The sequence below is a fragment of the Zootermopsis nevadensis genome, unplaced genomic scaffold, assembly GCF_977971745.1.
Source record: "Zootermopsis nevadensis isolate Lab colony 2312 unplaced genomic scaffold, Znev_1.0 Znev_ptg000024l, whole genome shotgun sequence".
In the NCBI taxonomy this organism is placed as follows: domain Eukaryota; kingdom Metazoa; phylum Arthropoda; class Insecta; order Blattodea; family Termopsidae; genus Zootermopsis; species Zootermopsis nevadensis.
The window spans coordinates 5768721-5787145 of record NW_028259156.1 but is presented as its reverse complement, the minus strand read 5'-3'; the positions used below and the strand labels follow the sequence as shown (position 1 = coordinate 5787145).

Sequence of the window (18425 nt, the reverse complement as noted above, 5' to 3'; positions counted from 1 at the left end):
GGAAGAGACTTTCACACGCCAGGATGGCGCCACTCTCTTTCCCAATGTGATACATTGGACAAAGCCAAAATTTAATAAAATCACTCAAATTTTGATGAAGTGAGGTGTACCAAGTATCATAATCACAACTCCTTCGTTCATATAAACCAGATTAATATGCCAAAGCCTGGTTTACACCTCATCTCAAGTTTCAGTCCGTCAGTGTGAGCATTTGTCAGTGTGAGCATTTGTCAGTGTGTGCATTTGTCAGTGTGAGCATTTGTCCGTGTGAGTAATTTTCGTGTGAGCATTTATGACAGTGAGCTTCTTTCTGTGCGCAATTTTCGTGTGCGGTTTTGTCGTGTACGGTTTTGTCTGGTCACCGACGCAGATTGCGGTATAATATTAAAATGGAGCGTAAATATATATAAAGTCTTCCGTGGAATCATCTGGCGCAGAATAGCAAACAAGATAGCGAGTCTTCGGTTCGGTAATAGGCGGGAAATTGTTTTGACAAGAACGGAGAAACTGTCGACCTAATTACCCGCTGCAATACCGACTGACAATTCGTGGCCATTTCATTTTGTAAAAATGGCTGACTATGTGTTGCGTGCAATCAGGCTGCGACTGTTGGTAGTTGCAGTGAGGGATTTTCACTCGCGAAATTTACCCGTACGATGCACATGCTTTCTCTAAATCCTCCTAAGGGAAATTTTTCTTGTGTATGTTTTAAATTGCGCCTAATTCATTTAGAGAAAATTATTTTGAAGAATATAATTTAAATTTGTGGCACTTATATTCTCCTTATCTCGTGAAATATTCTAATTTTCCATCTACCACCCAGTCAAAATACTTATTAGCGCTAGTTTCGCCACGTTCTTATTATCGATTAAGCGACAAACATGTAAATTCTGGGTGTCATTCATACATCATTTCATCAAAATCCGTCTGGGGGTCCTAGAAAGTAGAGATGCTGACACGCAGATGGACAGGCGTGTGTAAAGTAGGAATTTCATTTAACTTGTTCATATTAAACCATCGAGAACATTCGGCAGAATCACAGTTACCAGACGCCATTAAAATGGTCCGGTGGATGAAGCTTAGTCATGTGTAGGCACAAGAACTATTTGTGACTTCGTTTTGTACGCGCTTTATCTAATTCTTATAATTTCGGGAAAGCGTAATTACTGGAAGGTCCATTAAAGAAGCCAGACTTTACCCAGTCCCCGTGACAAAGGGGCCATTTACGACACAACGAAACTTCCGAATAGTAAATGCGCAGGAATATGATGCCCCGAAGATGGAGACCGTCCTTCGCCTTCTCCTCTCTTATCCCTAATAAAACGCGGCTTCTGATACGTGAACGAGCAGCGGGAAATTCGTGTGAAGTTGAGGTCTTGAAACCTGAAGAGAGGGAGACACCAAGGAATATTAAAAGAGGGTAATGTAACTTCGTATGTAGAAGGAGCAGGAAACGTTCTGTTCACATTCATACAGCAAATAGAGGAAGCTTTTTTAAGAAGGGCAGCGGGAAATAAATTTCGACACGTTGGTATTAATGAAGGATAATGCTAACGCGTGTCTGAGGTCTAACCTTTAAAGATGTGGACCGGACTCAGCTGGCGAGGGACGAAGTGACTTGGGAATTTAGAATTCTGCATAACGAACAGTGAGGGTAGTGAAATATATCAGGCTCCGATGGGCTGGGTATGTAGCACGCAAGGCGTGCATGCAGAATTGCTTGTATCATCAAAACCTCTAATCCTACATAGAACGAAGGAATGTGTTGTTAAACAGTGGGCAAAATTAAGCACGTCCTACATCAGCAAAAGGTTTTGGAACTCGTACAAGAACATAAATTCAGAGGCCGAAGTTTCAGTCATGTCCCCCTTCACCGGAATATTATTGCTAATGGCTGAATTTTGCATAAGAAACATCTCGTTCATGCTCGTAAGTTTCTTTAACGCCGCGCCGTAAATCTACGTCATGGGACCGCCCGCTTTTCTTCCGCGCCGGAGGAAGTTGTGCTATGGATTTCTATCGACCTCGGCCGGGTTTGAACCCGCGTACCTTGGGTCCAGTGGTGAGCACATTATCCTCTATTCCACGGATGGCGACATGTTCAAATATTATTTTGCTAAAATAACAAAAGGAAAGTTTATAAACATGTTTTTATTTAATATTCTTAAATATATAATTCATATTTAAATGGAAACAATTCAACTATTTAACAAAAGACTACACAACTAAATTAAAAACAATTTAATTAAAAGCAATTTAATGAAAAACACTATTTATGTAATACAATTTAACTTTTTCACTAAGACAATTAAACTATTTAACTAAAATATAAACAATGAAACTAAAAACAATTCAATTAAAAGCATTTTAATTAAAAACACTATTTATGTAATACAATTTAACTTTTTCACTAAAACAATTAAACTATTTAACTAAAATATAAACAATGAAACTAAAAACAATTCAATTAAAAGCATTTTAATTAAAAACACTATTTATGTAATACAATTTAACTTTTTCGCTAAAACAATTAAACAATTTAACTAAAATATAAACAATTAAACTAAAAACAATTTAATTAAAACACTATTTAACTAATACAATTTAACTTTATCGCTAAAACAATTAAACTATTTAACTAAAATATAAACAATGAAACTAAAAACAATTCAATTAAAAGCATTTTAATTAAAAACACTATTTATGTAATACAATTTAACTTTTTCGCTAAAACAATTAAACAATTTAACTAAAATATAAACAATTAAACTAAAAACAATTTAATTAAAACACTATTTAACTAATACAATTTAACTTTATCGCTAAAACAATTAAACTATTTAACTAAAATATAAACAATGAAACTAAAAACAATTAATTAAAAACAATTTAATTAAAACACTATTTAACTAATACAATTTAACTTTTTCGCTAAAACAATTAAACAATTTAACTAAAATATAAACAATTAAACTAGAAACAATTTAATTAAAACACTATTTAACTAATACAATTTAACTTTATCGCTAAAACAATTAAACTATTTCACTAAAATATAAACAATGAAACTAAAAGCAATTAATTAAAAACAATTTAATTAAAACACTATTTAACTAATACAATTTAACTTTATCGCTAAAACAATTAAACTATTTAACTAAATTATAAACAATGAAACTAAAAGCAATTAATTAAGAACAATTTAATTAAAACACTATTTAACTAATACAATTTAACTTTTTCGTTAAAACAATTAAGGTATTTAACTAAAATATAATCAGTTAAACTCAAAACAATTTAATTAAAAACACTATTTAACTAATACATTTTAAAATTTTCACTAAAACAATTGAACTATTTAACTAAAATATAAACAATTGAACTAAAACCATTAATTAAAAACAATTTAATTAAAACACTATTTACCTAATACAATTTAACTTTTTCGCTAAAACAATTAAGGTATTTAACTAAAATATAATCAGTTAAACTCAAAACAATTGAATTAAAAACACTATTTAACTAATACATTTTAAAATTTTCACTAAAACAATTAAACTATTTAACTAAAATATAATCAATTGAACTAAATACAATTTAATTAAAAGCAATTTAATTAAAAGCAATTTAATTAAAAGCAATTTAATTAAAATACAATATTTAACTAAAACAATTTAACGTTTTCATTAAACAATTTAACTATTTAACTTTTTGTCTAAAAATGCTCAAACTATACTAAATTGGGCAGATTCATGATGTGCTGTATTAACGATGCAAACACCACGTCGTCCAGTCCTGGAGTCTGCAAAGGAAATAAACATTTGTATCAGAACAGGAACTACAATTACGTTTTGTTATTTTTATTCTTAAATATACAATATGTGAACTTTAACTGTTTAAATAAAACTTTAACTGTTTAAATAAAACAAAGTAACTATCTAACTAAAGGAATTCATCTATTTAACTAAACCTATTTAATCTTTTAAATACAAACTACGTAACTAAAGGGGCAGATTCATTATCTCTTCAATGAAGGATGCAAACACCACGTCGTCCATTTCTGGATTCTGCAAAGGAAATAAACATTTGTATCAGAACAGGAACTACAATTACATTTTGTTATTTTTATTCTTAAATATACAATATGTGAACTTGAACTGTTTAAATAAAACTTTAACTGTTTAAATAAAACAAAGTAACTACTTATCTAAAGGAATTCATCTATTTAACCTTTTAATTACAAACTATGTAACTAAAGGGGCAGAACCATTATTTCTTCAATGAAGGACGCAAACACCACGTCACCCATTTCTGGATTCTGCAAAGGAAATAAACATTTGTATCAGAACAGGAACTACAATTACATTTTGTTATTTTTATTCTTAAATATACAATATGTGAACTTTAACTGTTTAAATAAAACTTTAACTGTTTAAATAAAACTTTAACTGTTTAAATAAAACAAAGGAACTACTTATCTAAAGGAATTCATCTATTTAACTAAACCTATTTAATCTTTTAAATACAAACTACGTAACTAAAGGGGCAGATTCATTATCTCTTCAATGAAGGATGCAAACACCACGTCGTCCATTTCTGGATTCTGCAAAGGAAATAAACATTTGTATCAGAACAGGAACTACAATTACATTTTGTTATTTTTATTCTTAAATATACAATACGTGAACTTGAACTGTTTAAATAAAACTTTAACTGTTTAAATAAAACAAAGTAACTACTTATCTAAAGGAATTCATCTATTTAACTAAACCTATTTAGCTTTTAAATACAAACTACGTAACTAAAGGGGCAGAACCATTATTTCTTCAATGAAGGACGCAAACACCACGTCACCCATTTCTGGATTCTGCAAAGGAAATAAACATTTGTATCAGAACAGGAACTACAATTACATTTTGTTATTTTTATTCTTAAATATACAATGTGTGAACTTGAACTGTTTAAATAAAACAAAGTAACTACTTATCTAAAGGAATTCATCTATTTAACTAAACCTATTTAGCTTTTAAATACAAACTACGTAACTAAAGGGGCAGAACCATTATTTCTTCAATGAAGGACGCAAACACCACGTCACCCATTTCTGGATTCTGCAAAGGAAATAAACATTTGTATCAGAACAGGAACTACAATTACATTTTATTATTTTTATTCTTAAATATACAATGTGTGAACTTGAACTGTTTAAATAAAACAAAGTAACTACTTATCTAAAGGAATTCATCTATTTAACTAAACCTATTTAATCTTTTAAATACAAACTACGTAACTAAAGGGGCAGATTCATTATCTCTTCAATGAAGGATGCAAACACCACGTCGTCCATTTCTGGATTCTGCAAAGGAAATAAACATTTGTATCAGAACAGGAACTACAATTACATTTTGTTATTTTTATTCTTAAATATACAATACGTGAACTTGAACTGTTTAAATAAAACTTTAACTGTTTAAATAAAACAAAGTAACTACTTATCTAAAGGAATTCATCTATTTAACTAAACCTATTTAGCTTTTAAATACAAACTACGTAACTAAAGGGGCAGAACCATTATTTCTTCAATGAAGGACGCAAACACCACGTCACCCATTTCTGGATTCTGCAAAGGAAATAAACATTTGTATCAGAACAGGAACTACAATTACATTTTGTTATTTTTATTCTTAAATATACAATGTGTGAACTTGAACTGTTTAAATAAAACAAAGTAACTACTTATCTAAAGGAATTCATCTATTTAACTAAACCTATTTAGCTTTTAAATACAAACTACGTAACTAAAGGGGCAGAACCATTATTTCTTCAATGAAGGACGCAAACACCACGTCACCCATTTCTGGATTCTGCAAAGGAAATAAACATTTGTATCAGAACAGGAACTACAATTACATTTTATTATTTTTATTCTTAAATATACAATGTGTGAACTTGAACTGTTTAAATAAAACAAAGTAACTACTTATCTAAAGGAATTCATCTATTTAACTAAACCTATTTAATCTTTTAAATACAAACTACGTAACTAAAGAGGCAGATTCATTATCTCTTCAATGAAGGATGCAAACACCACGTCGTCCATTTCTGGATTCTGCAAAGGAAATAAACATTTGTATCAGAACAGGAACTACAATTACATTTTGTTATTTTTATTCTTAAATATACAATGTGTGAACTTGAACTGTTTAAATAAAACAAAGTAACTACTTATCTAAAGGAATTCATCTATTTAACTAAACCTATTTAGCTTTTAAATACAAACTACGTAACTAAAGGGGCAGAACCATTATTTCTTCAATGAAGGACGCAAACACCACGTCGTCCATTTCTGGATTCTGCAAAGGAAATAAACATTTGTATCAGAACAGGAACTACAATTACATTTTGTTATTTTTATTCTTAAATATACAATGTGTGAACTTGAACTGTTTAAATAAAACAAAGTAACTACTTATCTAAAGGAATTCATCTATTTAACTAAACCTATTTAGCTTTTAAATACAAACTACGTAACTAAAGGGGCAGAACCATTATTTCTTCAATGAAGGACGCAAACACCACGTCACCCATTTCTGGATTCTGCGAAGGAAATAAACATTTGTATCAGAACAGGAACTACAATTACATTTTGTTATTTTTATTCTTAAATATACAATGTGTGAACTTGAACTGTTTAAATAAAACAAAGTAACTACTTATCTAAAGGAATTCATCTATTTAACTAAATCTATTTAGCTTTTAAATACAAACTACGTAACTAAAGGGGCAGAACCATTATTTCTTCAATGAAGGACGCAAACACCACGTCATCCATTTCTGGATTCTGCAAAGGAAATAAACATTTGTATCAGAACAGGAACTACAATTACGTTTTGTTATTTTTATTCTTAAATATACAATATGTGAACTTTAACTGTTTAAATAAAACTTTAACTGTTTAAATAAAACTTTAACTGTTTAAATAAAACTTTAACTGTTTAAATAAAACTTTAACTGTTTAAATAAAACTTTAACTGTTTAAATAAAACAAAGTAACTACTTAACTAAAGGAATTCATCTATTTAACTAAACCTATTTAATCTTTTAAATACAAACTACATAACTAAAGGGGCAGATTCATTATCTCTTTAATGAAGGAAGCAAACTCCACGTCGCCCATTTCCGGTATCTGGAAAGGAAATAAACATTTGTATAAGAACAGGAACTGGAATTATTAGCAACAAGTATGGAGACACTTGCAGCAAAATTTATGAACATATTTTTTTTATTCTTAAATATATAATGCGTGAGCTAAAAACAATTTAACAAATAAAGTATTTAACTTATTTTCTAAAAATAATTTAAATATTTAAGTGAAAACAATTTAACTCTTTTAGTACTATCTATGTAAATTACAGGCTTCAACCTGATTCAGCATTTTTTGGGGTGACTTCTGTTTGACCCACTGTTCCATCTACCTGTCATAACCTTACCTGGTGTCGTAACTTTTATGTCGTGTGATTTTCATCTGCACGGAATTTATGAGTCGGAGGGAGGGCTGGAAATACGTCAAATGCAAGAATATAAAAATTACAAAGAGAACTTCATGCTCATAGTATGCCTTCGTGGCACTATCCAGGCACTACATTTAAATGAGAGGCAAGTCAGTAATTGCGTGGTGGGCGTTTCCTGTGGTGATAATTAACTGTGAGCGTGTAATTAGTTCTGTGTGATAATTGGGCAAGTACTGCCTTATACCTCACACCGTGCCAGATTCTTCTATTCTGTGATACGTATTTCTAGATGTGGATACAGAAACTTTAAGCGAGTTTAATTTGGATAATTTATATTGGAAATAAAACACGTTCGTGAATCAGCTCAAAACTCTGTGCAGTGCCTTAATATTTTCTTCTGACTTTTACTTTTCTAGATGTTCAGGGTTAGTTATCTTACATTCCAGATAATTCCGTTGGATAAATGTTCCTTGCGTCCTTTGAGATTGCTACCAAACGATTCAAAATCCAGAGTTCTTCAATTTGTATTTCATCTTTTCAACAGGGACTTAGAAAGTGAAAGTACGTATTGAAATGAAGCTCACGAGGAGCATTTCAAAGCCAGTTCTATAAACAATTTTGTGTTATTAATTATACAACTACAAATGTTAATGTTTTGAAATGGTCCCTAAAAATATTATTTTAAAAGTATTTAATTAATTCAGTTTCTCTGAAAATGTTTAACTGTTACATTACTAGGGCTTTGATTATCACTTATTTTAAATGGGAAGGTTATGATTTATGATGGACTTCTTCATAACTGAGACAGCAAACTGTTCCTTTTAGAATTGTGAAATGTCCTTACCTCCAGTCCCCGCCTTATCTCGACGGCACTTATTTTTGTAAAATTTTCCTGCAAAATTGTCTTAAACATTTTAGCTTCTAGAACTTAAGTCACTCCTGACTCTGAATTTTTACTTTATCATCTCAGTGCTTATGAATCCAGGACAAACTCTACAGCAACTCGCCTCTTGTACATGACGTCCCTAAGGGGAGTTTGCGTGCAGTTAACATAAAGGGGCCGAAGGACGAAGGCATTCGATGACTGTCACTGGCTTACGAGATCGTTAATGTCGTTAAATGGCAAATCTGATATTCAACACAAATATGTCCCACTGTCTCATTTAAAATGGCTTCTTTGAACAAACATTTGCAGGCGAAACCTTTTCACATTTTTATGTATTATGCAAACAGGATGAAGATTTTTCTTAATAATGAAGAAATGAACTCGAAAATGATCATTGATTCAAATGTGTGGATCTGTTGGGCCCACGTAATAGCTGAAATCCAAAGAAGAGTTGACACTAACCTCATTGTTAGTAGAGAGCTGGCAGTCGGGTTGTTCAGTGGCGCCGAAAAATCCTTCATTACGGAAACAGTCAATTTCTGCTGAACCAAAATCTTGCTCAAAATCTGGCAGAGGAACATTTGTGTCCTTTGCCCCTCCGGCCACTTCACAAAGGAAGCTCAGAGAGTCCGTAAGTCCTGCTGTGGCCGACTGCGTGTCGCTGATCTTGTTTTGTCCCTGAAATTCAGAAAATGGTGGTTTAGTGGGCTGCAACCCATGAAACAAAACTCCTGTAACTTAAAGTATTGATACAACGTGCGATATAATATTACGATGGAAATTAACTGGTGGATATTTTGCAGATGCACTCTTCCCAATTCGAATTTGATAAAAATGTGACAGAGGATTTTGATGTAAACCCAACAGAAATGGTTAACAGGAATGAAAGTTTAATTATAGGAGATTTCTGTGCTCAAGTAGGAAATGACGTAATTCTCGTAGGTCAAGAAAAATGGAGAGGTGTGTATATTTAACGTCCTTATAAATATAAACTATTTGTAACATATCTTTGCTTTCAAAAGCCAGTTTCTTTTTAAAGAAACACAATTAATGTTTAAAACTTAGAATAGAGTTTTAGTGATTTAAATAGTGAACTCTGCTAAATAAGTTCAACTGCAATGCGTTCTTACAAACAAGGGAAGATAAACTTCCCAACCAACCCCGATAATCGAGAGTTTACTCTAGTCATTTTTCGCCACTGACATTCCACACTCGTTTGTTTTCCACGTGCAAGCGACAGATGGCAGGCGAGTGACTTCGTCCAAAGTGTAATGATGACGACTTACCTCTGACGAAGTGACACCTCGTGTGCCTGTGGTTCCTCCTCTTCGATGGTCTTCGGCAGGCAGGGGACAGGCGCTGTTGGTCTGCGCCGTCTTGAGGCGTCGCTTCGCCTTCTGGCGTCTTGTTCGCCGCAATTTCTTCTTGCGGGCCTGCTCCCGAAGAAGCTTCTGCGTGCGGGCCTCCTGAGGGATGTAGACGTAATCTGAAAACAGAAAGAATGACTTTCAGGTCACAGCATTCCGTAAACGGTTGCTTCTTATCGCGTCGTTTGACGTGAGAGGAGGAAAATCAGCGACATTCATACTTCAAGCAACACAGAAAGACAGGAACAGTAAAATGCCTTTTGATCATATCTAATCGCAAAATTAAATGTTTAAGTTCATCCCATTTTAATATTATAACTTCTCGTTATCTGGGTTCTGGTGCCGTGACTCGTAAGTAGATGAAAAGGTTTTGGAGAAAATAAAGACTCGTCAAAAGTTCTCTTACTTAAAATCGCTAGCAGTCAATCCCAAATAAATCAAAATCGGTGATGTTTCTCAAAATTCTCGGCTATATTTTTTGGAATTTTCTGCTGCTTGTTGCCAGTGAAAGAAAATTAATTACTTACCGGGATATTTATTCCTGTGATCTTCATCCGCCTGGCGGGCTCGTTCATAATACTTTTCCTTCTGCTCCACGTCAATGGCCCTCCACATGCAGCCAAGTCTGCAAATACAAAAAGGGAACTTGTAAGAACACAGGCAGATTGCAGGACGAACGTCCAGGGGTTGCAGCTGGGTAAAGGCAAACGCAGTGGCGTATGACAGCGAACGAAATGTTTCACCTATTCTCGACGATCAGAACATTTTTAGCAAAGGGAAATTAGATATCCAATTTCGAAATAACCCCATGCATTCTCTGCCCACTTAAGATTTTTTGCATTCTTACATTGAAAGAATTGTTCCTGGAGGTCTCATAAATTCTACTTTTCTGCTAGACTTCTGTCCTGTATATCATGTGTTCTGTTTATAATTAAGTAAATATAGATTTATAATCCAGCAATGAAAATCAAACCAGCCTTTAATATAATGTGCTGAGAGTGTGGGTCGAAATTTACAAGATTCAACCTTTTTTTTAATTACTAGGGCTCATAGTTTAACATCATCACAATTATAGCATTTGTCTTTTTCTCTCTTTGAGTAGAACAAATTTCTAAGTACGCGTTCAGAACACGAGAAAATTCTCACACATAATTTTACACGATCGCACCGGTGCCATGTTTATAATCGATGATCATACGTAATTTGCTGCTATTCTTATAATTTCGCTTGAAACCAAATTAAATATTCTTAGCTCCAGCGGTCCACTAGTTATCGCTTTGAGACTCAAAGCAAGTTCGAATGTTTAAAGCGGTCCCCATGTTTTTTATTGTTTTATTTTACGAAAAAATTCTATAATTAGTGCTTTAATAATCAATAACTTTTTTATTTGTGGGATTGCATGATTCTCGGTGTAAATAAGGATTGTTTCCTTAAACGACATCTACCAGCTGATATATGGAATTGTGAAGTCTGTTTACGGTTTTAGTCATTAAATATTATTCAGACGAGTTTCGATTTCAAGGGTTTAAACCGTAAATGATTATCTGCGTTGTGCATTATGTATTAATGATCTCATAGCAACTACCAGAGTTTACAGAGGAAACGAATGGATGTGTACATACATATCTCATTTCCATCATTAATAATAACACCAAGAGTTGTCACAGCATCATAAAAGAAAATACCGCATTAGCTGTCCGTCAGAGCACCTACAAGTCTTGTTCATTCGTATTTATTTACTTTTCCCCTTTTATTTTATTGCTAACGAGGGTGTGAATAATGACCATCACAAAGTCTAAATTTAAAGGAACGAGAAGGTTGTCATCCGGCATTTGTATTTTGCACTAAAAAGAAAGTGGATGAAACTCCGCCCAAAGAGAAATCGTGCATACGAATGGCTTTGCTTTGTACTGCAGACATCTTGTCATGAAGACGACAAATTTGCGATAAAATACAATTCACACGTGATGTAATTTACACTCCACGTAAATGAGCTCTGGTGTGTGTACTCAGGACATTTGTCCGTATACCAGAGCAATAATTGCGTGCTATTTAACCTAAAGCTAGAACGCTGAATGATGTCAATGTAGTCACTGCAGACTGGATTACTGAACAGAATGATCTCGGGGGTAGGGTGCAGTTTTTTAAACTCTGTATTCCTGAGACAATAATTTTACTATGGATATTTAAATCCCCCGTTTTATTATGCGTAAGATTTTCACAAGTGACGAAAATGGTTCCCCAAATATTCATTAGGCACAAAATTCGCAAAAACATCGGTTTTTACCGTCAAGATTTCTTGGGTCCTTGTAAATACATAAAATGGTTGGGGGGAAAGACGCACCCAAGGTCCAAAAACATATCAATAGATTTCTTCCGTCGCCGCCTTTATACTGCACTAGCAGTTCCATAAAATTAAATCTAGACTCAACTATTAGCGGCACAAAAACACACTCCACACCTATCGAGCAATTTGAGTACTACACTCGGCACAAATGTCCTCACATCTACCTGAAAGCTAAATATATACACCATATGTGTGCTTTGATTTTCCGACGTTGGCCACTCTGCAGGAAGCCATCTTGGGAGGTACTTTCGTTTCCCGCAGAGGGAGTGCTGACGGCCGGACCCTAACATAACCTAAAAGTAGGTTCCTTTTACTTCAAAACCTTGATTTCACACATAGTTTCTTTATGGGTGTGAAGGTTGATCTATAACACTAAGGGAGGAATGTGGACTGAGGATGTATGATAACAGTGGCTGAGAATATTTGGACAGAAACAGAATGAATGCTAGGCTGGGAAAAGTTACACAAGAGATGGGCAGGGCATCTAGCCCCATTTAAGACAAGGAGTCTGGTAGGCAAACCAAATGGAAAGAGACAACCAGAAGATCTAGACTGGATTCATCTGGCTCAAGATACCAACCAGTGGCACACCCTTGCAAACATGGTAATCAACCTTCAGGTTCTATAAAATGTTTGGAATTTCTTGAGTGATTGGGCAAATGTTGGCTTCTGAGGAAGGACTGGGCTTTTTGGAAGAGCAGAGCTATATGACATGTCCAAAGATGCTGCCAACACATATGTAAAAGTGCCTAATGGAGAAGTCCAGGAACATGTTAAGGAGAAGTATAAGGAAATTCTTTATTGATGTATTTGGATTTAGAAAAGACAACTATGATAGCCGAAGAACATTTTTTTACAACATTACTGCCTCTGTAAATGAAGATGATTAATAAAAACATGAAAATGTTTACTGCATTTCACAAAAGTCAATGAAGCAGCTCTCCATTGTCCAATGTTCCTGTAACGTATCAGACTACAAATGTAACAGTGAATTAAGTGGCACTCATGGTTAGGGTCGATATTGCAGTTATTATACAAAAGCTGTTCCTTTTAACGTTAATCCTCCCCCCCCTCAGGGTGCTCTGTTCTCTCGAAATGTCAGTGTTTACTCCAGTAAACCACCTTACATGGCTGGTAGCCCTAGAAGAAATCATTACATTCAAGGTTGTACGTAACATAAAATCATGAAAATATGTAAAGTAAAGTTTGTCCCACTATACGCCATGTGGGCGTTTGGGGTGAGTGGAGGTATAGCTCCTCTCTTCCTTGACCTCGGCACTAGATGGGGGTGAGTGGTCAGCATCACGCCCCGGCCGGCTTTACCCCCGGGAAAGGACCCCGGTTCCCATTGTAGAGGAGGCTGGGTGGGCCCCAGAGCCGGTCTGGACGCAGAGGCTAGAGGAAAAATCCTCTGCCCCCGTTGGAGATCGAACCCCGGTCGTCCAGCCCGTAGCTAGTCACTATACTGACTGAGCTATACCTAATTTATATTTGTGTTATCTTTTCAATCATCTTAACTTTTAAAATTGTTTTCCTGTCATATCGTAGCATAGCAATTCAGATAAAAGATTTTGCGAAATAATGTTGACATCTATCACCACAAAAGCAAAAGCTAAACACACACCACACTGGAAACTTCAAATAATAGGTCTTCTGAATTTGAATGGCTTTGAAGACAATTTGTTGTTCACAAATGCTCTGCACATTAAATTGTTAACAAGTAATAGTTCTAAAGTACACCATGTATTGCAACTTACCTCACGCTTATCTCATTGTTACTTTCATGTGGGTATTGCAGAGACATTCTCTTCCGCCATTCACTGGAGTATAGGATGAAAGCATTTGGTGGTCTACGGACTCTCTGAGGACACTTTGGTGTTTCTTTTCCATGTTCTAAATTTCTCTTCTGTTGGTGATGTTTCTTCGGCTCAACTTGTATTCTGTGCTGGTGGTGATCCTGGTGCATGTTGTCCTCTTTATTTTCTGAAAGAATAGTGGAATCCATAAATAACACAGTTTTAAAACTATAAGATTCAGAATATGATCAGCAGTATAAAAAACATGGCTGTTTCCAAACTTTTTTCTTCTCTGAAGAATTACAAACATCTTATGCAACTATAATGTATATTTTACAGGATCAAAGTGTTTCTCAGGCAGTAAATTGAACACAAATTGCCAAGTAGACATTCACTGATGCAAGAATATTATTAGCAGAAACTGAGGAGATAAATGGAGTACAAAGTTTGACTCATGCTGTCATTTTATGACTTGAAAACCAATGGACTGATTTTAATCAACTTTTGTACTGAAGGCACAAATTTGTTGAAGAATCCAAAATGTGTTAAAGATGAGCCCGAAATTATAAAATATTTTGAATAATTGCTATTTATATGACAGCAAAGTTAAAATCTGAAAATGATACCAGAGGAATCACGCCAAAGTCATTACTCACTTCAAGTTACTTTTTTGGGAAAAGAGAGATCTTACCTTTGTCATCTAAGATGCAATTCACAAACGCATCTAATTCCTCTTTTAGTGTTGTCTCTGCAACACAAAAACAGAAGAGAGTCAAGTATTAAATTCAGCCCACATTATTTTGTTGTATCTAAAAGAATTACAGTTTTTTGTGAAATCACAAGGCAACACCATAACAACTTGGCATCAAATAAAGTGAGAATTATTAAATATGTATCACAAGTTTCAGGTAAATACACTACATATAATGAAACTAATGAAAATGGTAATCCATTAATTAAGTTTTTCAGAATAAATAACTTAAAGGTAGAGTAATAAAGGATCTCAACAAGATTTTTATATTTCAGTATTTTTCTGAATTATCTGATAAGTTGAAGATTACCGTCTTCTGGGTTGTTGCGCTGTGTAGTCTGGTCGATGTTAACCAACGTTTCAGAGGTCATACTGCCTCCGTCATCTGAAACGTTGATTAACATCGACCAGACTACTCAGCGCAACAACCCAGAAGACGGAAATCTTCATACTCACCGCTGTGAGAACCTCAACTCTTACATATCTGATAAGTTATGTCCAAAAGCAACTAACATATTAGTTTTGCTGTATTTGATGCAAGTAATAGCCCCCCAGCAACAGGAATAGCTAATATTTTCCACCCATGCATCATGTTTTAGTTTCTTGGAAGAAATTTGACCTACGAGATAAATGAAATTTTACGTAATAACTTACGAATCAACTTTCTGTCAGAGTCTTGTGTATATAGGATGAGAAAAAAGTATTGAGTATTATTGTAGCTGGAAGTATAATAGGCTTACTTTCACACGGTCTGTTTTATGAAATATCTGCATAGGGGTCTGAAAATGACAGCAGAGGAAACATGCCAAAATCGTTACTCACTTCAAGTTACTTTCTTGGGAGGAGAGAGGTCTTACCTTTTTCATCTAAGATGCAGTTTATATATGCATCCAACTCCTCTGTCCTAGTTGGTTCTGGAAAAACAAACAGAATAGAGTCAAGGATTAAATTCAGCCTACATTCTTTTTTCTGTATCTAAAAAAGACAGTTTAGTGAATTCACTAGGCAAAACCACAACAACTGGGTATCAAATTAACTGAGAATCATTAAATTTTTACTGTTAGTTGCAGGTAAATACACTGTATATAATTAAACTAGTGGAAATGGTTATCCATAAATGGTACTTTTATTATACTTATGCAATATCAACTCATTTTAATTTGAGGTCACATTATGGAGGTAAGAGCCCCAAAACTATTCTGGGAATTGGCTTATGTATATAGGATGAAAACAAGTCTTCTATATAATTGTAGCTCTCTGTAAAATAAGCTTACTTACACATGGTCTGTTTTATGAAATATTTGCATTGGAATGACTGATTTTGAGGAAATAAATGGTAGTAAGCACACAGAATGGTGCAGAATCCAAGACACAATGGTCATCCCAAGTCATAAAGTTGTATCAAGGCGGAAGGTGGTCACTTTGAATATTTAAGTAAATAAATAATTTATTTATGTATGTGCTTGTAAAGATGTTTGTAAGGACAGACATGAAAATTCATTACTTTAAATAAATTCTAAAAGGAAACATTGATATGCATTCTCATCTCAACATCTTGTGAGTGCAACTGCAATGGACATTTCCACTGATGTCTACGAGATTTACAACATATTTTATGCACATGCCTTGCATAAATGAAACCATTTTAATGCAGCCTCCTTTTGAGTAATTCTGTCGTATTCTTTACAGTATTATTAGGTCTTCTGGGAAAAGAGACCAAATTTGGGAGATGTTTTAATAATTATCATTATTGGCTCAATCTAACAATAACACCTGAATTAAATTGGAAGCTGACCACACAAAGCTTGTTTGAAATGTAAATAGGCCTGAAAAATAAAATAATACGTAGGCTATATTAGGAAGAGGCCATACGCAAGTTTACTTTATTGTAAAATTGCCTTCAAGCTTGACCAACCACTGACAATGTAAAACTGTTTTGTGATGACTTTGTTTTTGCAACGAACTCGGAACACCTGAACGGATTATGATTAAATTTGTTTTTAGGGATATTTCAAACTTTTCTGCGCATTCAAATTCTTTTTTAAAAAATTGGCAGTATCTTACAGGAACAAAATTATTTCTTATGCAATATGTTGAACACAAATTGCCAAGTAGACATTCAATGATGCAAAAATGTTATTAGCAGAAGCTGTAGAGATAAATGGAGTACAAGGTTGACTCATGCTGTCATTTTATGACTTGAAAACTAATGGACTGATTTTGATGAATTTTTGTACTGAAGGCACAAATTTGTCAAATAATCCAAGATGTCCTAAAGATCAGCCCAAATAATAACACATTTTGAATAATTGCTGTTTCGAAGACAGCAAAGTTAAAATCTGGAAATGACAGCAGAGGAAACACATCAAAATCTTTACTCAATTCAAGTTACTTTTTTGGGAGGAGAGAGGTCTTACCTTTGTCGAACAGGATGCCATTGATGAACATATCAAACTCCTCCATGTTTATACTTGGTATACTATGAACACAGAAACAGAACAATCAAGGATTAAATTCAGCCAACATTATTTTCTGTATCTAAAAAAATGACAGTTTAGTGAATTCACTAGGCAACACCATAACTACTTGGGATCAAATTAAATGAGAATTATTAAATTTGTACCACAAGTTGCAGGTAAATACACTATATATAATGAAACTGGTAATCCATTAGTTGAGTTTGCCTAAATGAATAATTTAATTGTAGTGGTAGAGGGGTTTACTGATGTGCACTTTGACCCTTTAGAAGCATCATGACCAAATACTTGTGATGAGGCAAACAGTGGGAAAATGCTTTGAATATAACACAGATGTGCCTGTGTTATTTATTGATCTCAGGCAAGCTTTTCACAGCATATATAGAATTGAATTATTTATTTATTTAGGATCTTATGCTATAGCTGAAAAAATAATAAGGAACTGAAGGTAAATGAAATATTGTTAGAAATCCAAAAAAATTTGTGCTAATGTTGATGATATTTTCTTGGTTGCAAGAAATGTTCCAGCATTAAAAGAATTATTATCTGCACTGGCAACTGAGGGAAGAAAAATGGTCTTGAAATTAATGAAGTTAAATCTGAATACATTAAAATGTCCTCATTAGAAGCAAGAACATACCCTCAAAACTTAGAATTTATTTTACAGGCCTACAATGTGTTTTAATTTAATGCTGAAATACTTTTATTAACATTGTATTGCATTAATTTTAATCTATATTAATGTTGGATATGAATACCTTATATTTGGTTCTACGTATTTTATGTCGGAGTACATTTCACACGTTTTCAGTTAATATTAGATGCCTCTTTAAATTGGAATTATTGTGATGGTAAAATTTTTAAACAGTTGCATCACCTTTAATGTTTCGTACTTGCAAATAGCACGAAACCTTCCATTTTTCTGCAATTAGTTTATTATCCATTTATAACTGAATGATTAATGTTACCGTAATAAGGGATATTGTGCTTAAAATTACAAGTATTTTTCAGAAAATGAAAGAGTACTCACAGGTCGTGCTAAAAAGATTTCTCGTACGATGGCCGTTAAATTCTCTTGTGACGTCACTCCAATCACAGCGATACCAAATATCACGTGAGTGCTATGTCCAATGAATGCGTATTTGCATAAAAAACTATTTAAAATATTCTCGGTAATTAATTTATATAAAATATAATTTAAATTGATATTATATGTGAACTTACATTAGAATTTTTGTGATGATAAGATTTAGAACAACAGTTGCGTTATCTGCAATGTACGAAAAATAT

General features: G+C 33.6%; 1 protein-coding gene and 1 long non-coding RNA gene across 2 annotated transcripts; both read right to left on the bottom strand.

The window, feature by feature from the left end:
* Positions 1-3626: 3626 nt before the first annotated feature.
* On the bottom strand, positions 3627-4389 carry LOC147872712 (uncharacterized). The gene is made up of 2 exons (XR_015536878.1): positions 4268-4389; positions 3627-4067 (listed from the first exon to the last, which is right to left on the bottom strand). It is a non-coding gene; the product is annotated as an uncharacterized LOC147872712 (long non-coding RNA).
* Positions 4390-7072: 2683 nt separating this feature from the next.
* On the bottom strand, positions 7073-18251 carry LOC147872711 (uncharacterized). Its single transcript, XM_087355050.1, has 9 exons — positions 18166-18251; positions 17076-17137; positions 15516-15572; positions 14599-14655; positions 13869-14094; positions 10292-10389; positions 9684-9883; positions 8860-9075; positions 7073-7186 (listed from the first exon to the last, which is right to left on the bottom strand). The coding sequence occupies exons 2-9, from the start codon at positions 17119-17121 to the stop codon at positions 7121-7123; spliced, it is 966 nt and encodes a 321-aa protein (XP_087211176.1). The 5' UTR covers positions 17122-17137; positions 18166-18251; the 3' UTR covers positions 7073-7120.
* Positions 18252-18425: the final 174 nt, after the last annotated feature.

Bases quoted from the DNA above. Each gene is read 5' to 3' on its own strand.
- LOC147872711 (XM_087355050.1), bottom strand. From the start codon at position 17,121: ATGGAGGAGTTTGATATGTTCATCAATGGCATCCTGTTCGACAAAG. The intron at 15,573-17,075 runs GTAAGACCTCTC...TTGTTTTTCCAG, and splicing joins TGGCATCCTGTTCGACAAAG to AACCAACTAGGACAGAGGAG. The intron at 14,095-14,598 runs GTAAGATCTCTC...CTATTCTTTCAG, and splicing joins TTGCATCTTAGATGACAAAG to AAAATAAAGAGGACAACATG.